Here is a 20,634-nt window from a genome sequence, read left to right as displayed (position 1 = left end):
GGGGGGGGGAGAGATGTAGGTCCAGCGTTTGCTTACAAACAGAATAGATGCAATGACTTTGGCTCCCACTATGCTCTACGTGACTAGTACAAGTTTACCCTGCTGAAATCTAAACCTTAATGTTAAGTTGACACAGACAGCCTCTGGTTCAAACTTCAATGACAAGCAGAAATTCAACTAACATAGGTCTTGCAGACTGAAGTTAGGTTGTCTCCTCATATCTAGGAGCTAAGGCCAAGCCCAGCAGTAGGTAATTCTTTGAAAATTGTGCATCATGAAAGACTACAACCATGAGCTTGCACTGCTCCCAATGTTCTACCTGTATTATCCAAGATTACAGTCCTTTTCCATATACAATCAAGCATTTCAGGAGACAATGTGTATCTCCCCACCCCCTTCTACTTTGTGCTATAGGCTGAGAGATACAGTCCCAGTAAGGATGCAGACAGAAAGGAGACGACCTGCTCGTGCCCCAGTGTCAGCCTTGGAGAGCAGGGATAAGTAAAGGGCTTTATCCTACCTTCCCTGAGATCCGTGTCTATCTGTTCTGCTCCCGTTTAGTGAAGAGAGCATATAGTATACATCCTAACATGTTTCCTAATCCATCCTCATTAACAAGACAGTCTGCAAACATTCCTTCCAGACTTTAGAACGTGGTCTTATTCATATTTGGTTTAGAGTACTCTTCATGGGTATTTTAAAGGAAAATATTTTTATATTTATTTAAAAACATGGAATTTTGCAACTTACCATAGTTTAGGACAAACGCACTGAAAACAATTTATAGACTCCAGAAAATTACCTGTCATGTTTGATCCTGGCTAAGAGAGGCTCCAGCCACCCCACTGTACATTCACAGTGAGCATCTAAAAAGGTGATCACTTGGCCTTTAGACACTGCAGCTCCTTTTAACCTAGCTCTGATCAATCCAGAACGTTGCTCCATTCGAATTACGTGAACTGGTACTTTTAATTTTTTCACATAACTCTCTAGAGGTCTTTTCAAAAAGTCTGAAAATTAATAAAACAAAACAAATTTTAAAAAATAACATGAAAAAACTGCGAGCTGGCATTATCCAGATGGAAGGCAATTTTGGTTTGCAATATTCATTCAACACATACCTACTGAGCACTTTCAGTGAGGCTCCCTGACTCACAAACCCGTTTCACATAGGAAGCCTTTTTATTTCCTGAGAATGTACCAGAACTGCCTCTCCTTTGTTACACGAGGAATTAGGGGAGAGCCTCTGGGCTCAGGCTCAGTCAAAGGCACGTTACCACACTTCTCTAAGCAGCTCTCCGTCAGGCGCAATTCTCCTTTTCTCTAATCATGCTTAAGGATCAGGAACAGAAAGAAGGTAGTGCAAGAGAATTAAATCCAGACCTCAATAGAGAGAAAGAACACAATACGCAATAGCTGTTAGAGTTCGGAAAATTGTGGGGTTTCTTCAAAGGGAGAAACAAACTGTCTTATAGCTTATTACAGTCTGACTATGTAGTTCTTTTTCAGGAGGTGGGAAATGAGGTCAAGCTAGATGAGAATGCTGGACTGGAGCTACAAGACGAAACAGAACCCTTACCAGACAGGTCGGTCTAAGTAAAAAAGGTTTCCAGAGGGAAGGGCAATTGAAGAGGAAAAGAGAAAGGGAGAGTGAATGGGTGATGAAATCAGCAGCTATCCTAGAGAGATCAGATAGAGGTTATGCTCCTAAGCCAAGGATCTCCTGCCTCCAAAGTACATAATTGATTTTAAAAAGCAGAAAAGGTTCCACTTCCTCAAACCAAAGACAGGAAACTTTTCAGATCAGGTTAGTTCATGGTGCTTATGCCAGAGAAGTGACAGATGGTGATCAAATGCCTTTCCAATTTGTCCCCATACCACAGGTACAAGGACAGTCTCTCTACGGAAGGAAAAACTTGACATGGAGCTACTAGGACTCCTATGACTAGCTCTGTCCTGGGACCCCAGTAACGAAGGTCAGGGTGTAAGTATTAAGGGGCTCTTTAAATACTAAACGTGGGAATCCAAAGGGCTCCCTACATAGCGGAGGGGGAAAGACAAATAGTAGTGGAATGGTTCTGGTCCATTGGAACTGGTTAAGACCTGACTGATTCAATAATGGAATAATCAGGACTATGAAAACTGTGAAAGAAAAAAAGGCCTCTGTGGCCCACTACACCAGAACACCAATCATTTCCATGTCTGCTAATACACTTCCTAAAATATCTGGGCTAAAAGGAGAATCTGAAAAATATGTGGAGAACTCCTATCTGATCACCATGATTTTATGAACCAAACCTTAGAGTCAGAAACATATATAACTTGATTCTGAGTAAAAAAAGGTGAGGGTAGTGCCAACCCCAATGAAAAACAACATTTTACCACTTTATGTCTATTTAGTACAATGCCAGGTTCTTTACATATTTTATTTCATTTAATCCTCATAACAACCCTATGAGATGTCATTAAACATATTTTAGACATGAAACTCTAAGGCTCAGAATATTAAATGAACTGATCAAGATGACACAGCTTATTAAGAGGTAGATCCAAGATTCAAACCAGGTCTGCCTGACTTCAAAGCCCCTCTTTTCACCCACAGCAAGAAATCCTAGAAGGGAACTACTGAGAGAACAATTCAGGACTGTGGATTCACCCAACCTGATCCAAATTTAAATTGCTTTATGTCCAGAGTTTGACAGAATCTCATGTGGTAAGGTGTGAGATATATTCTAGTACCTTAGACCAGTCAAATTTGGCTGTGTCACAAACACTGCGTCACCCAATAATTCTTCCCCAAAATATTAGACAGTTTCAAGTGCTTATTAAGAATCAAAGCAATCTAATTCCTGAATCCTGTATCTTTGAAAGTTATAATATTCTGTCCTGTCTATAACTGAAATGAAAAATGCATGATTCTCTCGTCTGGTAGTTGAAAAAAGTTGCTATTCAACAAATTTTCTTGGCATCTTTGTTTGATGTCTTTGTGGCTTTCAGGCAATATGGCTAAGAAATAGGTATCTTCCTAACACCTGATATAGAATTATGGACTCAGGGCTAGGTGGGGGATTAGGAACTATTTATTCAAACCTCATTTTATAAAAATGAAGCCATGGGGGGGGTTAAGTGATTATGATTAGAAGGTACTATGTCATCTAAAAATAAGAGAGAATCTTATTTTATTAGAGTATCTTTACAGCTATTAGTCTATAAATGGATCCCTAGGCATCTCTGCATCAGGGAGTTGTGAGGCTGTCAGAGAGTGAATGTCACGGCAAATTTCACTGCTCCTAGCAACATCTGAGAAATCTTAGCCAGAACTCTAAAGAGCAGCAGAAAGAGCAAAGAATTTAGAGTGTAATAAATCTGACTCCTAATCCCTACTTAAATAAGAACCTCTGTTTCCTTTTGTGTAAAATGAAAAAAACAATAGTCATCTCAGATTCAGAACATTATATCAATTCTAAATCTTAACGTAACCTTCTGAGATGACAACTGCATAACTTTGAACATGAACTAGGGGTTCATCCAGACTCCATCTTCATTACAGACCCCTTAACAGTAAAGTTATGACAGACATGATTACATAGCAGTTAAGAGGTTAAGCCCTAGGTTTATGTGAAGTCTCATTTTGCTCAATCAATAAAATAGGGATAATTATAGCACCTACTTCATACTTAATAAATGGAGCTACTGACAACTCAGCAGGTTCACCGTGAAATCCAATACCCTGAGGCCATGAGCAGACTATGCACACTACACAACCTAGTTAGGAAGTCTGCAGACAAGGAGTTAGAAATAAGGATCAACTGACTGGTAGATTATTCTTTCCTGCATTCACTGAATATATTCTGGACTGTCTACTGTGTGACAGGCACTGTGGACACCGAGGAGATAATGGTGAGCAAATAGTCCTGACGGAGTCATAGTGCCTGTCTGGGGGGCAGGGAGGGGGGAGACAGTCATTAAATAGACAAGTAAACAGGTAAATCTCTGGGGAGAGCTGTGGGAGTATAGAGTGTTCTGAGAGGTGCTCAGAGGGACATGACTCGGTCGCAGGAGGTCAGGAAAGCCTCTCTAAGTGCAACCTGATTCTGAGGAAACATACGAGCGGAACTAGGGGCTGGGGTGGGCAGGGAATGATCTGAGGTATGACTGGAGATGCAGGCAGAGGCCAGGTCCTGCAGGCCTTAGAAGGAAGGCTTCTTTTTCTTTTAATTGAAGTATAGTTGATTTACAATGTTTCAGGTGTACAGCAACGTGATTCAGTTATATATACATATATATCTATTTCAGATTCTTTTCCATTATAGGTTATTACAGGATACTGACTATAGTTCCCTGTGCTATACAGTAGGTCCTTGTTTAGAGGAAAGGTTTTAATCAGAGAAGTGACACAGTCAGGTCTGCACGTTTAAAAGCTCCCTCTGCACGCAGCATGAACAGACAGGATGGGGTGAGAGTGTTTGCGGGGAGACTAATTAGTCTATTTCATTGGCCAGGTGAGAAATGACGGTGCCATGGCTGTGCCTCATGAATAGGAAAGAGCGGACTTAGAGAGCTGGCTCTGGTTCCTGGGCCCAAAGTTACCACCTAAACAAGAAAGTTAGATTAGATAATTCTCAATCTGGATAGCAAGACTGCAGTTATAACCACAAAAACACAATGCCCAGGGGTTCCCAAATATCAGAAGTGGTGACCCAGATGCCTGAGACTTTCCAGGCAGGAAGCTACAGAAGAGTCAGGTCCCTGATCAGGGCTGTGGGGTGACGCTCAGGGTCCTGCTTAGTGACTAAGCCCGACGGGGCAGGGAGGCAGACACCTGCCCACACGTTTCCAATTACAGGTTTATAAAGGCTGGGGTGATTCAGAAGGGCCTACATGAGGGAGGTAAAAGAGAACCGGGATACGTGACTATCTTTGTCACTTCAGGTTGCAGACATGTTAAGTCTTGCTGGTTAGGCCACATCCTAAAAAACCTTACTATTTCACAGCCTTCTCAGGCACTCAACAAAATAATGGAGAAAACAAAGGGGGGACTGGAAAAATAAATCATTTCATCTGAGGAAAAATATCTCTTCTTGAGGAACATTTAACAAATATCAACATATAAGTAAAAGTCACTTGCAGGATAGATGTCTGTATGAATCACTGCTAAAGTTAACTTCAGCTAATTTTCTTAAAGAGGGATTAATTAACTCCTAGCTAACAATTATCCATGTGGGGTTTATACTTCTGTCAACAGTAATTATTTAAGTGTGGTATTCTTAATTTATAACAGCTCTCATTCATTTTGACATTAATTACATTATATATTATTATTAAATGTTTTATGTAATTATAAGCTATCTCCTTGATTAGACTAAGGAAGTAAGCTACAAGGCCCTTGAAACAGCAGGGTTGTAACTTATTCTTCATTTGTACCTCTACAACCTGGCAAAGAAAGAAGATTTAAATTGTTATCAATGAGTAAATTACTCCCAATAATTAAGATAGGAAATGATTAAATTCATCACGGTTAAACGTATATATTTAGTGTGGGCACAGGGAGGAGAAGGTATAATACTTGACTAAACTATTTTAGCAGATGCAATGACAGAGAGGTGAGAAAGTTGAAGATAATAACAAAAAAGGTTGAAAACATGGGTCATGAAGTTTAAGGCTGCTTAAGGAAGGAAGGAAGAGCCGTTTTCCGTAGTTCCCTCCAAATTTTTCTCATGTGAGTATAGGAATATTGGGGGAAACACATGACACCAATGATGCTGAACAGCTGTGCTGTGAAAAAAAAGCCTGTGAAAAATTCTGAGATTCTTGGAAGAATGTCTGGGCAAGAGCCACTGTAGAGATTCATCATGAGATCAGAAACATATTATATACCACTTTTTCATAAGTTCCTTCGTCACCCTTTATGTACCTAGCTATAGATTATTCCTGAACTTAGGAATAGAGGAAGCGGAAAACCTAAGAAGAATCTGGAGAACTAAGGCTCAGCCAGCTCAGGCTCTGTTTTGCTGTCAGGGATGCTTCCCACTGTACATGGAACTAAATCTCTCTATTCATGGCTCTCAGTAGGAGCCAATCTTTCTCCACTGACTCAGGGCTGCAGCTTCCCACAGAGAAAATCCTGACAAAATTACGTGTATGTTTTTCACTGTTCTGCATAAATTTTTATAGATTTCTTTTTAAAACAAGATAAAGATGTGACACAAACTAAATGCTAATTAAAGTAATATTTTAAGTTTCACAAGGGTGTAAATTTTTTGCCTATGTGAAATGAGTCCAAACGTTATAAATAACTTTTAGGATAAATTAGAAGTTTGTATAAAATTATTAGGTTAAAATGATAGCAACTATTTTTTTAACCATAATGACAAAAGGTGTAGCATATTATTGGCATTAAAATGTAAAATTTACCTCTTTCACTGGCATCATCTACTAGAACAATTTCTTCTAGCATGTGTCTTGGTGAGCGATTAATGACACTATGGACAGTTCGCAGAAGTGTGCTCCAAGCCTCATTATGGAAAACAATCACCACACTTGTTGTAGGAAGATTATCTGGATACACCTTTGTTTTACACCTAGAGACAAAGCAAATGCCTTTGTAAAACTGTTACAGTAGCATAATCAAGTAAGGGGTAATAGAAGAATAAGGCAGGTGGCTCTAGTGGTGCAACTCTCAGTACTTCATTTATTTAAGCTTTGGTTAATGTTGCATGTTTAATAAAATAGTACCTACTTAAAGTTATGTGGTTAGATTAAAACTATTTTTAAAGATGTTAATTATATTCTTAAAATCAGACACTTCTTTCCTGACATGTTTTCTGCTGATTCGTTTTAATGGATAATGTACTAAGGCTATAATAATCCCAAAGTGAACGTATCTCAAGAATCCCATTAGACAAAAAAATCAGAACCACTACAGTCTAACAGCTTAATAATCTAAGCAAAGGATTACCTTCCACAAAGGAAGTAAACTAATATTTACTGAGTATCTATTATGTACTGGTCACTGAAACTTCCTAATAGTTCTGTGGGGTATGTGAAGCCACATTTCACAGATGAGAAGCAGAGAGACCAAGGGAGGAAGCGGCAGGGCCTGACTGGGAGCTCCACAGTCTTGATGCTGCCCCCTCCACAATGAAATTTCCACATGCATCTTGTTTAGTACAGACTATCTCTAGAAATGTAACCATCAGAAAGACCAAACACACACCAAATATCTGCACACAGAATCGATATACTAATTCTACATGGTCTCTTCTTTCAATCTTGTTAGCTAGACGAAACCGCCAGAGACAGACTAACCGAGGGCAACAACAGCACTAAGTAACCAGACATCAAGGCATCTGTTTTAGGACAAAACCTCTCCTAAAGAGTGCATGTATTACTCTTTCTTAGGGAGCCCCAAATTTTAAGAGTTGTTCCAGCCTCTATATCCACCTTCTTTTCTTGCTCTCGTAAACTCCTCAAACCTTGTGTGGTATCTCCAATCTTGTCTATTATTACCTGTCAGTGGGAGCGGAGAAAGGAGAGAAGGGGGAAGAATTGAGAAAAAATACCAACAAAAGCCCTCTTCTGAAGCTGCCACTATAACCCTACTTACTAAATGTGGCACCCGCGGGCTGCTGATTGGCAGCTGGGAGAAAAGGAAAATAGAAGAGGAAAAAGATGGCAAGGTAAAATAAACGGGCTGAAAGAAGGAGAAACGAAGGAGACTTCACTAGGGAGCCCCATCAGCACTGGTTCCTCCTCCCTCCCAGGAGAAAAGGGGAAACAAACGGCTTCCATTGTCCTTCTTCATTAAATCCCATTTCAGCCCCTTCCACCTCTTCACCGTTCCCAAAACTCCCTTTCACAGCACGTCTCCCTCTCCTCTCGCCAGTAACCTCACTGTCTATCCACCGACGCCTGAGACCACAGCCCCATGTCCACGTCACAGTCCACTCCAAGATCCACACAGCCTGCCACCCTCTCTACAATCCCCTCCCTCCAGGTCTGGGCTAGAGGTGAAGTCCAAAAGACTAGCTGCCTAGGCTACGGGAAGGAAAATTATGGGAAGGTTCTTGGCATTCCAAATAATACTATCTGAAAATAGTACCATTTTATTTTTTATTATTATTTTCAGATAGTATTGATATAATAGCATTATATCAAATGGTCTTACTTTTGGACAGTATTTATCAAAACTCTGTTATAAATGGCGGCCAAATTATAGATATCTCATTAGTACTATGCTTCAGGTACCTTGTAGGTGAGCAAGCCAAGACACTCATGTTTTCATGGGAAGGTGCATGCTGTATACCTGACCCACAGACTACTGGAGCAGGACTGTGAAGTCAGGAATAGCTTGTGTACGGGTAAGGGGCATTCAGAAAAAGACTTTCTAATATTATTTAACTGAATCATATTAAGTCATATGTAATCCTTTTTCACAAATTAATCCTACTTATTATTATGGGAGAATTGGGAAACAGAAAACAGTCATGGTGACTGTAAAGCTGCTAGCTTACTGAAGCAACAAAAAGAACAAAATCAAGTGAGACACAGAAGATGATTAGGCAAATTCGCCATGTACCAACAGTACTGCTAGCCATGTGCGTGGCCAGGGAGCAGACAGGAAGACGACGGAAAACTCTTGAGATGGCAGGGTCTGCAGAAGAGGAGTGATAAGCCAGATTTACTACTAGGATGACATTAAAGAATTAAATTCTGAAGTTGTATGGAAAGGAAGCAAGGCTATAGGAACACTGGAAACAAAGAAGACTAAAATGGAAATCATTCACAGCAGGATGGAAGAATCAGAAAGCAAAGCAAATTATTGGGACCCAGAAGAACAGATGACAAAAAGGAAAACAATTTCCTAAATCAAACAATTGAATTTAATCATTCAGAGGACATATAAATTCATAAATATTCTCTCAATGCAAAACAGAAAATATAGAGAAAATATGGGAAAATCTTCATAACTGATCTCAAACAGGTAAACACACACATACTCCCCTCCACCTGAGAAAGCCATAAAGCACTTGAGAAGACGAGAGATGCTTTCAGCATTCTAGCTAAGCTTCTCCCAGGGAGGGACCACCTGTCCTTGTGGGGCTGGGGGTGAGGGATCCCTTTGGGGGTAGGGAGCACAGAGCTGAGGATAAGCACAGGCAGTACTATGAAGCAGTTTTCTTCCACCCTGTCCCAACTGAGTCTTTCATCCTCAGGGATGAAAATTAGCCAGTGTAAGGTTGTGCTACTTTAAAAACAAACAAAACAAAGCAAAAACACCACACACAGATTTAACAACAGGGTGTGGGTTAGGAAGAGAGGGAAAAGAAGAGTCTTAACTTTTTACTGAAATATAATATACATTCAAACAAGTTGACAACCATAAGTATACAGGTGAATGTGTTTCTACAAAGTGACTGCATCAAGGAGTCAGCACCCAGATAAAGAAACAGACCATTACCAACACCCCAGAGGCTTCCTTTCTGCCCCTTCCCAAGGTAACCACTCCTCTGGACCACTAGCACTACAGATGATTTTTACCTCTTTCTTTAAATGCCTATTTAAAAGAAATAATATAGAGCAGTGGTTCTCAAACTTTTTGACTCAAAACCCCTTTACAAATTTAAAAATTGAGGATCCCAAAGTTCTTCTGCCTATGGGTTATAGCTATTAATATTTACATTATAAATTAAAACAACTTTAAAATAAAGAATCCACAAACAGATATTACATTAGCTATATCAAAGAGATGATTTATCACTTTCATATAGTAACCCACTAAGAATTTATTGCCTCTTATCTCCAAATATATCCTTCACTGCCTGCTCTGTGACAGTGTAACTGGCTCCTATAAGCATATCTCCTTTGCAGTTGGCAAGAGGCATACATAAGCTTTGACAGTCGAGGGTGCTGGTGGGACACTGCCGGAGGAAGAAACCTCCCCTTCCTGGTTCTAGCATGCATCCATTTGTTTTCTTCTCCTTCCTATAGGGTGGCTGCTACTGGAGTGTGTGGAAGACACCCAAACACATGAGTTTCAGTAGCACCCCACAGGCAGACTCTGAGTAAGTCTCCCAGGTACCCCAGCAGTTGGCTTCCCAGAGTTGGTTGCCTAAAGCCAGGAGGGGTGGTTGCTGTTTGGCAGTTCTGGCTCTGATTTCCTGCCCAAATGTGCTCTGAAGTGTATTTTATGCTTGTTACCCTGACTTACCAGTCCCGGCCAGGGGTAACTAGCAAAGTTCTCTACCATCTACAGAAACTTCTCCAATGAGGTCTGAATCCCAGCCTTATGGAGGGGTCTCCCTTCCAAAGGTTTTCCTTCCTTAGTAATTTTCCCTCCTTTACTACTATCTTTACTCCCTTATAGTTAATTCCATTATAGTTAGCAATTATTTATATTAAACCTTCTCTGTTCAAATTATTGTGTGATTTCTGACTCCCACCTGGACCCTGATCCACACAGCCTCTCAAACTCCACTGCACACTAGTTGATTAAGAGCAGAAAGGGCAAATAATATCTTAGCAATATTATGAAAACTGTTTTGACCTTGCAGACTTCTTGAAAGGACCTCAAGGACCCCAGAAGTCTCAGAACTACACTTTGGGAGCTATCGATACAGAGCATCCTTTTATGTGTGAATTCTTTCATTCAACAGTGTGGTTATGTATCATCCATATTGCTGTATGCTATAGTTTATTTATACTGCCGTACAGTATTCCATTATATGAATACATAATCATAACATAATCATAACTTATTTTTCCATTCACCATTGATGGACATTAGAATACTTTCTAGTCTGGGCTATAATGAACAGTGCTGTGATAACATTCATGTGTATGTCTTTTGGTGATGACATGTATACATTTCTGTACTGTTGGGCAATAAAGGATATATAAGCTCAGCTTTAGTAAATACTGTGAGACAGGTTTCCAAAGAGGGTGTAATAATTTTCACTCTCACCATGAGTCTGTTAGAGTTCCAGTTGTTCCACATACTCACCAACACTTGGTATTGTGTCATTTTTTTAATGACCTTTTTTTGGGGTGGTGGTGAAAAGTTCTATGAGTTTTAGCATGTGTATAGATTCATAAAACTATCACCAAAATCAGAAAACACAACAGTTCCATCTCCCCAAAGAACTCCTTTTGTGCTATCCTTTTATACTCACACCCTCCCCCTACACCTAACACCCCCAGCAACCAACATCTGTTCTCCATTACTATAGTTTTGTGTTTTCATAAATGTCATGAATGAGGTGTATAATCTTTCTTTCACCCAGGACAATATCTCTGAGATTCCTTTAAGTTGTTGTACCAGAAGTTTGTTATTTTTTATTGCTGAATAGTACTCCATTCTGGTATATTAGTTTGTTTCTTCATTCACCTGTTTTTTCCAGTTTTTTTGGCCATTATGAATAGGGTTGCTATATTCATGTACAAATTTTCGTGTGCTTTTATTTTCATTACTCTAGGAGGTGGGTCAAAAAATATCTTGCTGTGATTTATGTCAGAGTGTTTTTCCTATGTTCTCCTCTAACTTTATAGTGTCCGGTCTTACATTTAGGTCTTTAATCCATTTTGAGTTTATTTTTGTGTATGGTGTCAGGGAGTGTTCTAATTTCACTCTTTTACATGTAGCTGTCCAGTTTTCCCAGCACCATTTATTGAAGAGAATGTCTTTTCTCCACTGTATATTCTTGCCTCCTTTGTCATAGATTAGGTGACCATAGGTGTGTGGGTTTATCTCTGGGCTCTCTATCCTGTTCCATTGATCTATATTTCTGTTTTTGTGCCAGCAACATACTGTATTGATTACTGTAGCTTTGTAGTATAGTCTGAAGTCGGAGAGCCTGATTCTTCCAGCTCTGTTTTTCTTTCTCAAGATTGCTTTGGCTATTCAGGGTCTTTTGTGTTGAGATTAGGTTTGACATAAATACACAACCATGTACAAAATAGATAGCTAGTAGGAACCTGCTGTATAGCACAGGGAGCTCAGCTCAATGCTATGTGATGGCCTAGCTGGGCAGAATGTTGGGGTGGGGGGAGGGAAGTCCAAGAGGGAGGGGATGTGTGTATGCATATGGCTGATTCACTTTGCTATGTAGCAGAAATTAACACAACATTGTAAAGCAATTATACTCCAATTAAAAAAAAACTGTTCGTGTGAACATGTTCTCATTTCTCTCGAGTAAAAATTCAGTAATGGGCTAGCTGGGTTACATGGTAAGTGTAACAATGTAAGTGTAACTTTTAAACTGCCAAACTTTTCCAGAGAGACTGTATTATTTTTGCATTCCCACCAGAAATATATGAGAGTTCCAATTGTTCTGCATCTTTGTCAGTACTTGATGCTGGCAGTATTTTTTATTTTAGCCATTTAAATAGGTATAGAGTGGTATCTAATTATGGTTTTAACTGCCATTTCCCCAGTGGTTGGTGTCTTTTCATGTGCTCATTTGCTATTCATACAGCATCTTGGGTGAAGTGTCAAATCTTTTGACAACTTTTTATTGTATTCAAATTTTTTAAAGTTGGGTTAAATGTTTTTTTTTTAAAGAAGATGTTGGGGGTAGGAGTTTATTAATTAATTTTTGCTGTGTTGGGTCTTCGCTTCTGTGTGAGGGCTTTCTCTAGCTGTGGCAAGCGGGGGCCACTCTTCATCGCAGTGCGCGGGCCTCTCACTATCGTGGCCTCTCTTGTCGCGGAGCACAGGCTCCAGACGCGCAGGCTCAGTAGTTGTGGCTCACAGACTCAGCTGCTCCGTGGCATGTGGGATCGTCCCAGACTACGGCTCGAATCCGTGTCCCCTGCATTAGCAGGCAGATTCTCAACCACTGCGCCACCAGGGAAGCCCCGAATGTATTTTTTAATTTAATAAAATTGTTTTTATTTTTTAACATCTTCATTGGAGTAAGGGTTGATGTTTGAGAGTCCCTTGTGTATTCCAGACACAAGCCCTTTGTTGGATATCCAGTTTATAAATATTTCCTCCCAGTCTGTTGCTTGTCATTTGATTCTCTTAACAGTGTTTTTAACAGTGAAAATTTTAAAATTTGATGAAGTCCAATTTATCATTTTTTTCCCTGATGAAATCATGCTTTTGATGTCATGTCTAAATACTCTCTGCCTAATGTAAGGTCCTGAATGTTGGCCCTAAAAATTATAATATTTTAGGTTTTAGATTTAGATCTATGATCCAATTTGAGTTAATTTTCATATAATACATGAGATTCAGGTTGAGAGTCATCTTTTTGCATATGAATTTCTAACTGTTCCAACACCATTTGTTGAAGAGAAAATCTTTTCTCTATTGAATGGCTTTTTACCTTTGTCAAAAATCAAATAGCCTAATCCCACTCCTGGGCATGTATCTGGAGAAAACTCTAATTCAGAAAGATACATGCACCCCAATGTTCACAGCAGCACTATTTACAATAGCCAAGATATGGAAGCAACCTAAATGTCCACTGACAGCTGAATGGATAAAGAAGATGCGGTATATACATAAATACATACATATATATGTATTTGTGTATGTATATTGTATATAATGGAATATTATTCAGCCATAAAAAAAGAATGAAATAATGCCATTTGCACCAACATGAATGGAACCAGAGATTATCTTACTAAGTGAAATAAGTCAGAAAGACAAATACCACATGGTATCACTTATATGTGGAATCTAAAATATGATACAAATGAACTTATTTACAAAACAAAAACAGACTCACTCACAGACATAGAAAACAAACTTAGGGTTACCAAAGGGGAAAGGGGCTGGGAGAGGGGTATTATTAGGAGTTTGGGATTAGCAGATCAGCAGATAAAACAGGTAACAAGGTCCTACTGTACAGCACAGGGAACTATATTCAGTGTCTTATAATAAACCATAATGGAAGAGAATATGAATACATAAAAGTGAATCACTTTGCTGTACACCTGAAACTAACACAACATTGTAAATCAACTATACTTCAATAAAAAAAATAGCCATATTTATATGGGTCTATTTCTGAGTTTTCTGTCCTGTTCCACTAATCTATATATCTATCTTTCTGCCAACACCACACTGTCTTGATTACTGCAGCTTTATAGAAAGTCTTTAAATTGGGTACTGTATTTCCTCCAACTTTATTCATCTTTTTCAAAATTATTTTATCTATTCTATTTCCCTTGCCTTTTCAAATAAAAATTTAAATCCCTTGCTGGGATTTTGAATGGAATTTCACCAAACATCTATTGGGGAGAACTGACATCTTTTATGTTGAGTCTTCCAACATGGTTAGAAAGCAGAGGCTTTAGTTTCCTCCCTCTGCTGCATACTTCCCAAGACTGTCCTGTGTTCCAGGTCACGCTGTCAGAGACAGAAAAAGAAAAGCAATGGGAATTCTACCCATGCTCCGGACACCAGAGTTGTTCTAGTCAGAGACAATTCCCCTCAGATGTTTAGTTGCTTCCCTGGCCACTGCTCATGGCTGTGCTGCCTGGCAATACTGCCTAGGGGCTGAGATTGTGGGGCAGGTAAAAAAAAAAATTTTTTTTAAGAGATGGGTTAGGGGAGAAATAAGGGTTTTACTCCACTCTCTAACCCTTAAGAGACCCTCTTCTTGTATCCCAGCCCAGAGAGGGCTTCTTCTGGGGCTCTCTTTCTGTACCCACAGCACAGGTGCAAGTTTTGGACTGGTACAATTTTAAACAGAAGTGAAAAGTAGACATCCTTTCCTTATTTCTGATCTTAGGGGGGAAGATCCCAGTCTTGTACCATGAAGTGTGATAACATTAGAAGCATAACCCGTAAAAGAAACAACTGATAAATATGACTTCATTAAAATTAACTTTTTGTGTGCCATTAAGCACATTTTGTGCCTAAAGTTACCATTAAGGAAATGTAAAACACAAGCCACAAACTGAGAAAATATTTGGAAACTGTATGTCTGATAAATGATTTGTATCCAGAATACATAAAGAACTCTTACAACTCAGTAACAGGAAGAAAAATAATCCAATTTAAAATGGGCAACATATTTGAAGAAACATTTCATCAAAGATATAAGAATGGCTGATAAGTACATGAAAAGATCCCCAATATCATTAATCATTAGAGAAACACAAATTAAAATCACAATGAAACACCAGTTCATACCTAGTAGAATGGCTATAGTAAAAAAGTCAAAAAGAAGTGTTGGTGAGGATGTAGAGAAACTAGAACCCTCATACATTGCTGGTGGGAACGTAAATGGTGCAGCCACTCTGGAAAATACTTTGGCAATTTCTTAAATAGTTAAAGTTATCATAGGACCCAGCAATCAGGAATTTGCCCAAGAAAAACAAAACTATATATCCACACAAACACCTGTAACACAAATGTTCTTAGCAACATTATTCATAATAGCCAGAAAAGGGGAACAATTCAAATGTTCATCAACTGGTGACAAGAAGAAATAAATGTATTTTATCCATACAGCTGAATAACACTGGGCAATAAAAAGGAACAAAGGATACATGCTACAACACGGGAGAATCTCAGAAACATTATCCTCCATCAAAGAACCCAGACACAGAAGACTTCACATTATGTGATTCCACTTATATGAAATGTCCAGATAAGGCAAATCTATATACGCAGAGTACATTAGTGATAACTTATTCCTAGGGCTGAGAGTCGGAATGGAGAGTGACTACAAATGCACACCACAGACCTTTTTGGGGTGATGGAAATTTTCTACAAGTGGTAATATGTGCATAACTCTGAAAACTTACTCAAAATCATTGAATTATTCTCTTTAAATGGGTGCATTTTCTGGCTCCAGGAAAGATGGAGTAAGTGCACTCCACTCTGTTACTCCCAGTGGGTGGTACCATAACTCCTGGACAGAATACATGGAGCAGCTGTCTGAGGGGACACTGAAATGTAAATGGTAGCAGGTCAACTGGTGAAGGAGACTAGAATTTGAAGTTCCATCTAACCAGTGGTGACTTTTCCATTTTTCCCCCTCTGGCATTAGTCAGGCTGCACTCAAAGGCAGTTCCACAACTGGAAGCATGCACTAGAAGCACAAAGAAAGAGTCCCAAGATAAGCTCTCTCCCTCTGGTCTGGGAAACTAGTAAGGGGTGACCAAAGGTCAGAGACAGATTTAATTCCACATCCACATTCCCAGCCTTATTTTCCTTTCTCCCTCCTCTCCTACCCTAGCAAGTTTGAGTTTGAGAAGCACTAGATTGGAGTAATGAGTCTCTGGGAGGTGGGATGTCTGCAGAGATCAGAATTAGCTGAGCATCTTTGTTTAGGTTTTATTTTGATCAAAGGACATGTACATGCTTAAAAAATAAGCTGTCAAAAGCTTGTTTAAAAAGGCTGTACAACAGAAACTAACACAGTATTGTGAAGCAATTATACTCCAGTAAAGATCTAGTTTTAAAAAAGGCTGTTCCCTCACCTCTTTGCCGCTTCTCCCTTCTCATAGAGCAGACATAATTCTAAGTACTATATCTGCATTTTTACTTGATTTTTCCCTAGTTGTAGATATTATGTATTGACTTCTTACTACAGAATATGAGGATTTATCTCACTCCTATCTCCCCCAACATATACACTTGCTAGTCTCTCAGTCTCCCAAAATTATATTATAAATTTGGATACATCACTCCTGAATGTATATTAGAGCTATATAAATGCTATTCATAGGGCTTCCCTGGTGGCACAGTGGTTAAGAATCCTCCTGCCGATGCAGGGGGACACGGGTTCGAGCCCTGGTCCGGGAAGATCCCACATGTCGTGTAGCAACTAAGGCCCATGTGCCACAACTACTGAGCCTGCACTCTAGAGCCCGTGAGCCACAACTACTGAGCCTGTGTGCCACAGCCACTGAAACCTGCGCGCCTAGAGCCCGTGCTCCGCAGCAAGAGAAGCCACTGCAATGAGAAGCCCGCACACTGCAACGAAGAGTAGCCCCTGCTCACTGCAACTAGAGGAAGCCCGCGCGCAGCAACAAAGACCCAACGCAGCCAAAAATAAATAAATAAAGAATTTAAAAAATGCTATTCATAGCTGAGTCATATATTATGAATAATTTTCCTCTTTCTGCACAACATTCCCCTCCACTTCACCATCCATTATCCCCCCACTCTTCCTTAGTTTTCTATGTATTTGTCACTAATTCAAACCCACACTCTCTACAAACTGTCTAAAAGTCTCTTAAGGTGTTCAGAAGCACCAACTATCAATATAATATTAGTGGAATCTTCTTAAAGAATCTCTCCTGAGGTTTTCTGGGCTGCCTCCCTCCATGCCTGCACCACTGCCATCTGAGGCTCTCCCTTTGTCGCCTGCCCCCCAGCCCCGCCTGGGATTCTGTTCTCTCTCTGCACACTGGATTTCCTCTCTTCTGTACAGCATGTCTTTCTCTTAGTTTACTCCTTGTTTTGGCAGAGAGCACAGACTGAGAAAGGATGAGGGGAGATGGCAGGTGTTTCAGACTACACCATCACTTCCATAGTGGGCTGATGCTATTAATGGGAGTGAGTTATATACTAGAGTAGATTGAAAATCCCATTTTTATAATTTTTAAACAATGAGCGAAAACACGAGTGGTTTCATTTATGTCCCTATATACGATACTAATTAAAAGATGTCCTGCATAATGAGTACTCATTTTATAAGCGAGTGAGAGGATTACTGAATAAACTCTAATGTATGAAATTCACTATGTGGTCTGAAGAGTTAGCTTGAGTGCCTGCCTGAGTGACTCAGCAGTGTTTCAGGAAATAAAGACATTAATAAAATTGCTTAGGATAGTGTTCAACTCAGCAAGACTAGGCTTACCAGAGAATCAATCCACACAAATACCTAAAAATTCAGGAATACAGAACAACAGAATTCCCTTGATAATTATTATTTCTATGATTTTTCAACAGTTAAAGTCCCACTGTACTTATCCTAACCCTCTTAGGGAGTGAAATGGCATTAAGAGTTTTATATGCATTATCCCACTTTATCCTTACAACAACCCTAAGACAGAGGTGTTATTCTCCCAATTTTAAAGATGGGAAAACTGAGGCTTACAGAAATGAAGTAGCTTGATTCCAAATCAAGGTGAATATGCACAAATAACCTATTCCTCATCTCCACGTCCCTTTGAGTATGATTTTCACAGTATTCTTTGTCACCCACCAAATTTATCTGACACTACTATTTATCAACGCCAAGTTAAAACACTGTCTGGCAGAGTTTGGCAATGGTACATAATTTCTCCTCCATGTACTCTCATTCAGGCAAGATCAATGAAGATCTAACCATAAAAGTGATGGCCAAGCACAGTGACTAAGATTACATGTTTTATCATTGACACATTTCACTTGAGTCACTTCTTGATCATACTTTTGCATACATTATTTAATCTCCCTAAGCTGAGTTTACCAATCTGCAAACTGGGCATACTACTACCATTTTGCTCAACTGTTTAAATAGGATAATGTGTATAGTCCTGGGTACATAATAAACACTCAATAAGTGGTATTATTACTTTTTATGCATCTGAGACTAATTATATAGGACGGAATTGCCAAATTAGGTGCTTTGAATTTGTATTAATCTCCTTTACACATTACAAAGAGAACTCTTTGACTGTTAATTCTATTTAACTCTTCTTGACACTGGAACAATGTTATTCTTTCCTCCAGTTGCCTTCAGAAATGTGCCCCTGGAGACCCTACAAGGCAGTAAAGGTTCTCACACAGGGTGATCTGGACACTCCAGCTATACTACCAGTTAACCCTACAGCTTAGAACAACCAAGGCTTTTCTGGATTCAGATAAGGGGGTGAAAAAGCTGCTCTCTAGGGGCTGTCCCACACTACTTCTCCTTCTGCCTCTGGCAATCGGTCTGAAAACCACCTGCTGGCCAGTTTCATCCATCTCAATGTAGGGATATATTAGGCTGATAGTTCTCATTTCACATTTCATTGTGAATACACTTCAGAAGCCAGACAGTGATGAGTGAAAAAGAGTGAGGATGGAAAAGCATGCTTGGAGTAAGCTTTTCCTGAGAACTGCACTGGGACCAGGAGCTCATTCTCCCTGAACAGAGGCCTTCTCTACATCCTAGGACAGTGAGTATTCAAAGCACTACAGAGCCTCCCAGCAGCTCTTATTACTGTCCAGATTGTACAGATAAGGATCCCAAGGTACGGAAAGATGAAGTAACTTGTCCAAAGCCACACAGCCAATAATGGCAGATCCAGACTTTGCTAGCATCAAGACATTAATGAGAAATTCATCTAGATACAATTCAAAAAAGGAGAAAAGAGTACACATTAAGAAGCTCTAGTATATGCACATGAGCAGTTCCAGAAGAACAGACCAGAGGGAATGGTGACAGCAAAATTTGAGATTACAACTAGAAATGTTCTAGAAGTGAAGAACATGAATGCTCAGATCAAAAGTACACTATGTCCACTGAGCATGTAGATGAATTCACACCTTGACAGACATTACAGTGTGCCCAGATCTCACCACTAAAGGAATAAAAATAAAATGTGAAGTTTCCAAACCGAGAGGAAAAACATGAATACTAAAAATTTTATCAGTTGAAACTATATCAATTAGCAATGCAGGAAAGGAAGAAAAAAAATGATGGTAAACAAAAAACAAGATTTATTTAGATGGAACTTTATAAAGCTGTCATTTTCATAGGTCAAAAATGAATATCAATTTCATATGGTTCAACCTAAAAGAAATAAGTCTAAATATATCAATAGTCACAATAAATATACATGCATCAAACTCAACTATTAGAAACAAAGATTATATGATTTAAAAATATAAAATTCAGCCACTTAGAGATATACCTAAAACAAAAATCATACAGATGCCTGAAAGTAAAAAAACAGAAAAAGAAAAAAGACATACCAGGAAAATGTCAGACTAAAAGTGATGTAACAATATCAAAATCAGGAGGAAGAAAGTCAATAAAGATACGTGAACACTGAGTTTAAAAAACACATGTGCACACGCGCGCGCACACACGCACACACACACACACACACACACACACAGTAAACTGTCTTAAATGCATCCAACGATTCAGCCTTGAAAAATAAACTAATAGAATGAGTTAGGGAAACTGTCAAATCCACGATCATAGTGGGAGTTCTTTTTTTATACAACTTAATCAGAATCTAATAGAGTATGCACACTAAAACAGAAAAAAACAAAACAAGCAACCAGACCATGTTATTTTCAACAGAAGAGGAAACATTTTAAAAAACCTGCACACTTTCTAGATCACAAAGGTTTCAACGCATTTAAAAAAGACCATCTTTATTGATCATCAATCTAGGAATCAATAACAAAAATGAGAAAATCAAAAGGCAAAAAGAAATGTACATAGAAATTTAAAAATTTACTTCTAAGTCATCCTGGGTTGAATAGAAATCAAATGGAAATTACAAACTACTTGTAAATGAACTAGGACGAAAGTACTACACATAAAACTAGCAGGGTACACTGACATGATTCACAGATGTAAATTTAGAGTCTTTAATGAATTCATTAGAAAACAAAAATATTTTAAATTAACAGGTTAAGCACTTAACTAAGGAAGTGAGAAAACAGATTAAACACAAAATAGA

General features: G+C 39.0%; 1 protein-coding gene across 1 annotated transcript in view; it reads right to left on the bottom strand.

The window, feature by feature from the left end:
* GALNT1 (polypeptide N-acetylgalactosaminyltransferase 1) overlaps positions 1-20,634 on the bottom strand; it is a 69,445-nt gene that overhangs the window by 28,191 nt on the left and 20,620 nt on the right. The window contains exons 3-4 of the mRNA XM_007455203.1: positions 6,415-6,581; positions 803-1,010 (exon numbers count right to left, since the gene is read on the bottom strand). Of these exons, the coding sequence (XP_007455265.1) occupies positions 803-1,010; positions 6,415-6,581 (375 nt within the window). The remainder of the gene's footprint in view (positions 1-802; positions 1,011-6,414; positions 6,582-20,634) is intronic.

This window comes from Lipotes vexillifer, unplaced genomic scaffold (assembly GCF_000442215.2).
Source record: "Lipotes vexillifer unplaced genomic scaffold, Lipotes_vexillifer_v1.1 scaffold90, whole genome shotgun sequence".
Classification (NCBI taxonomy): domain Eukaryota; kingdom Metazoa; phylum Chordata; class Mammalia; order Artiodactyla; family Lipotidae; genus Lipotes; species Lipotes vexillifer.
Note: the sequence above shows the minus strand (reverse complement) of the source record. Positions and strands in the feature narration are given on the sequence as shown.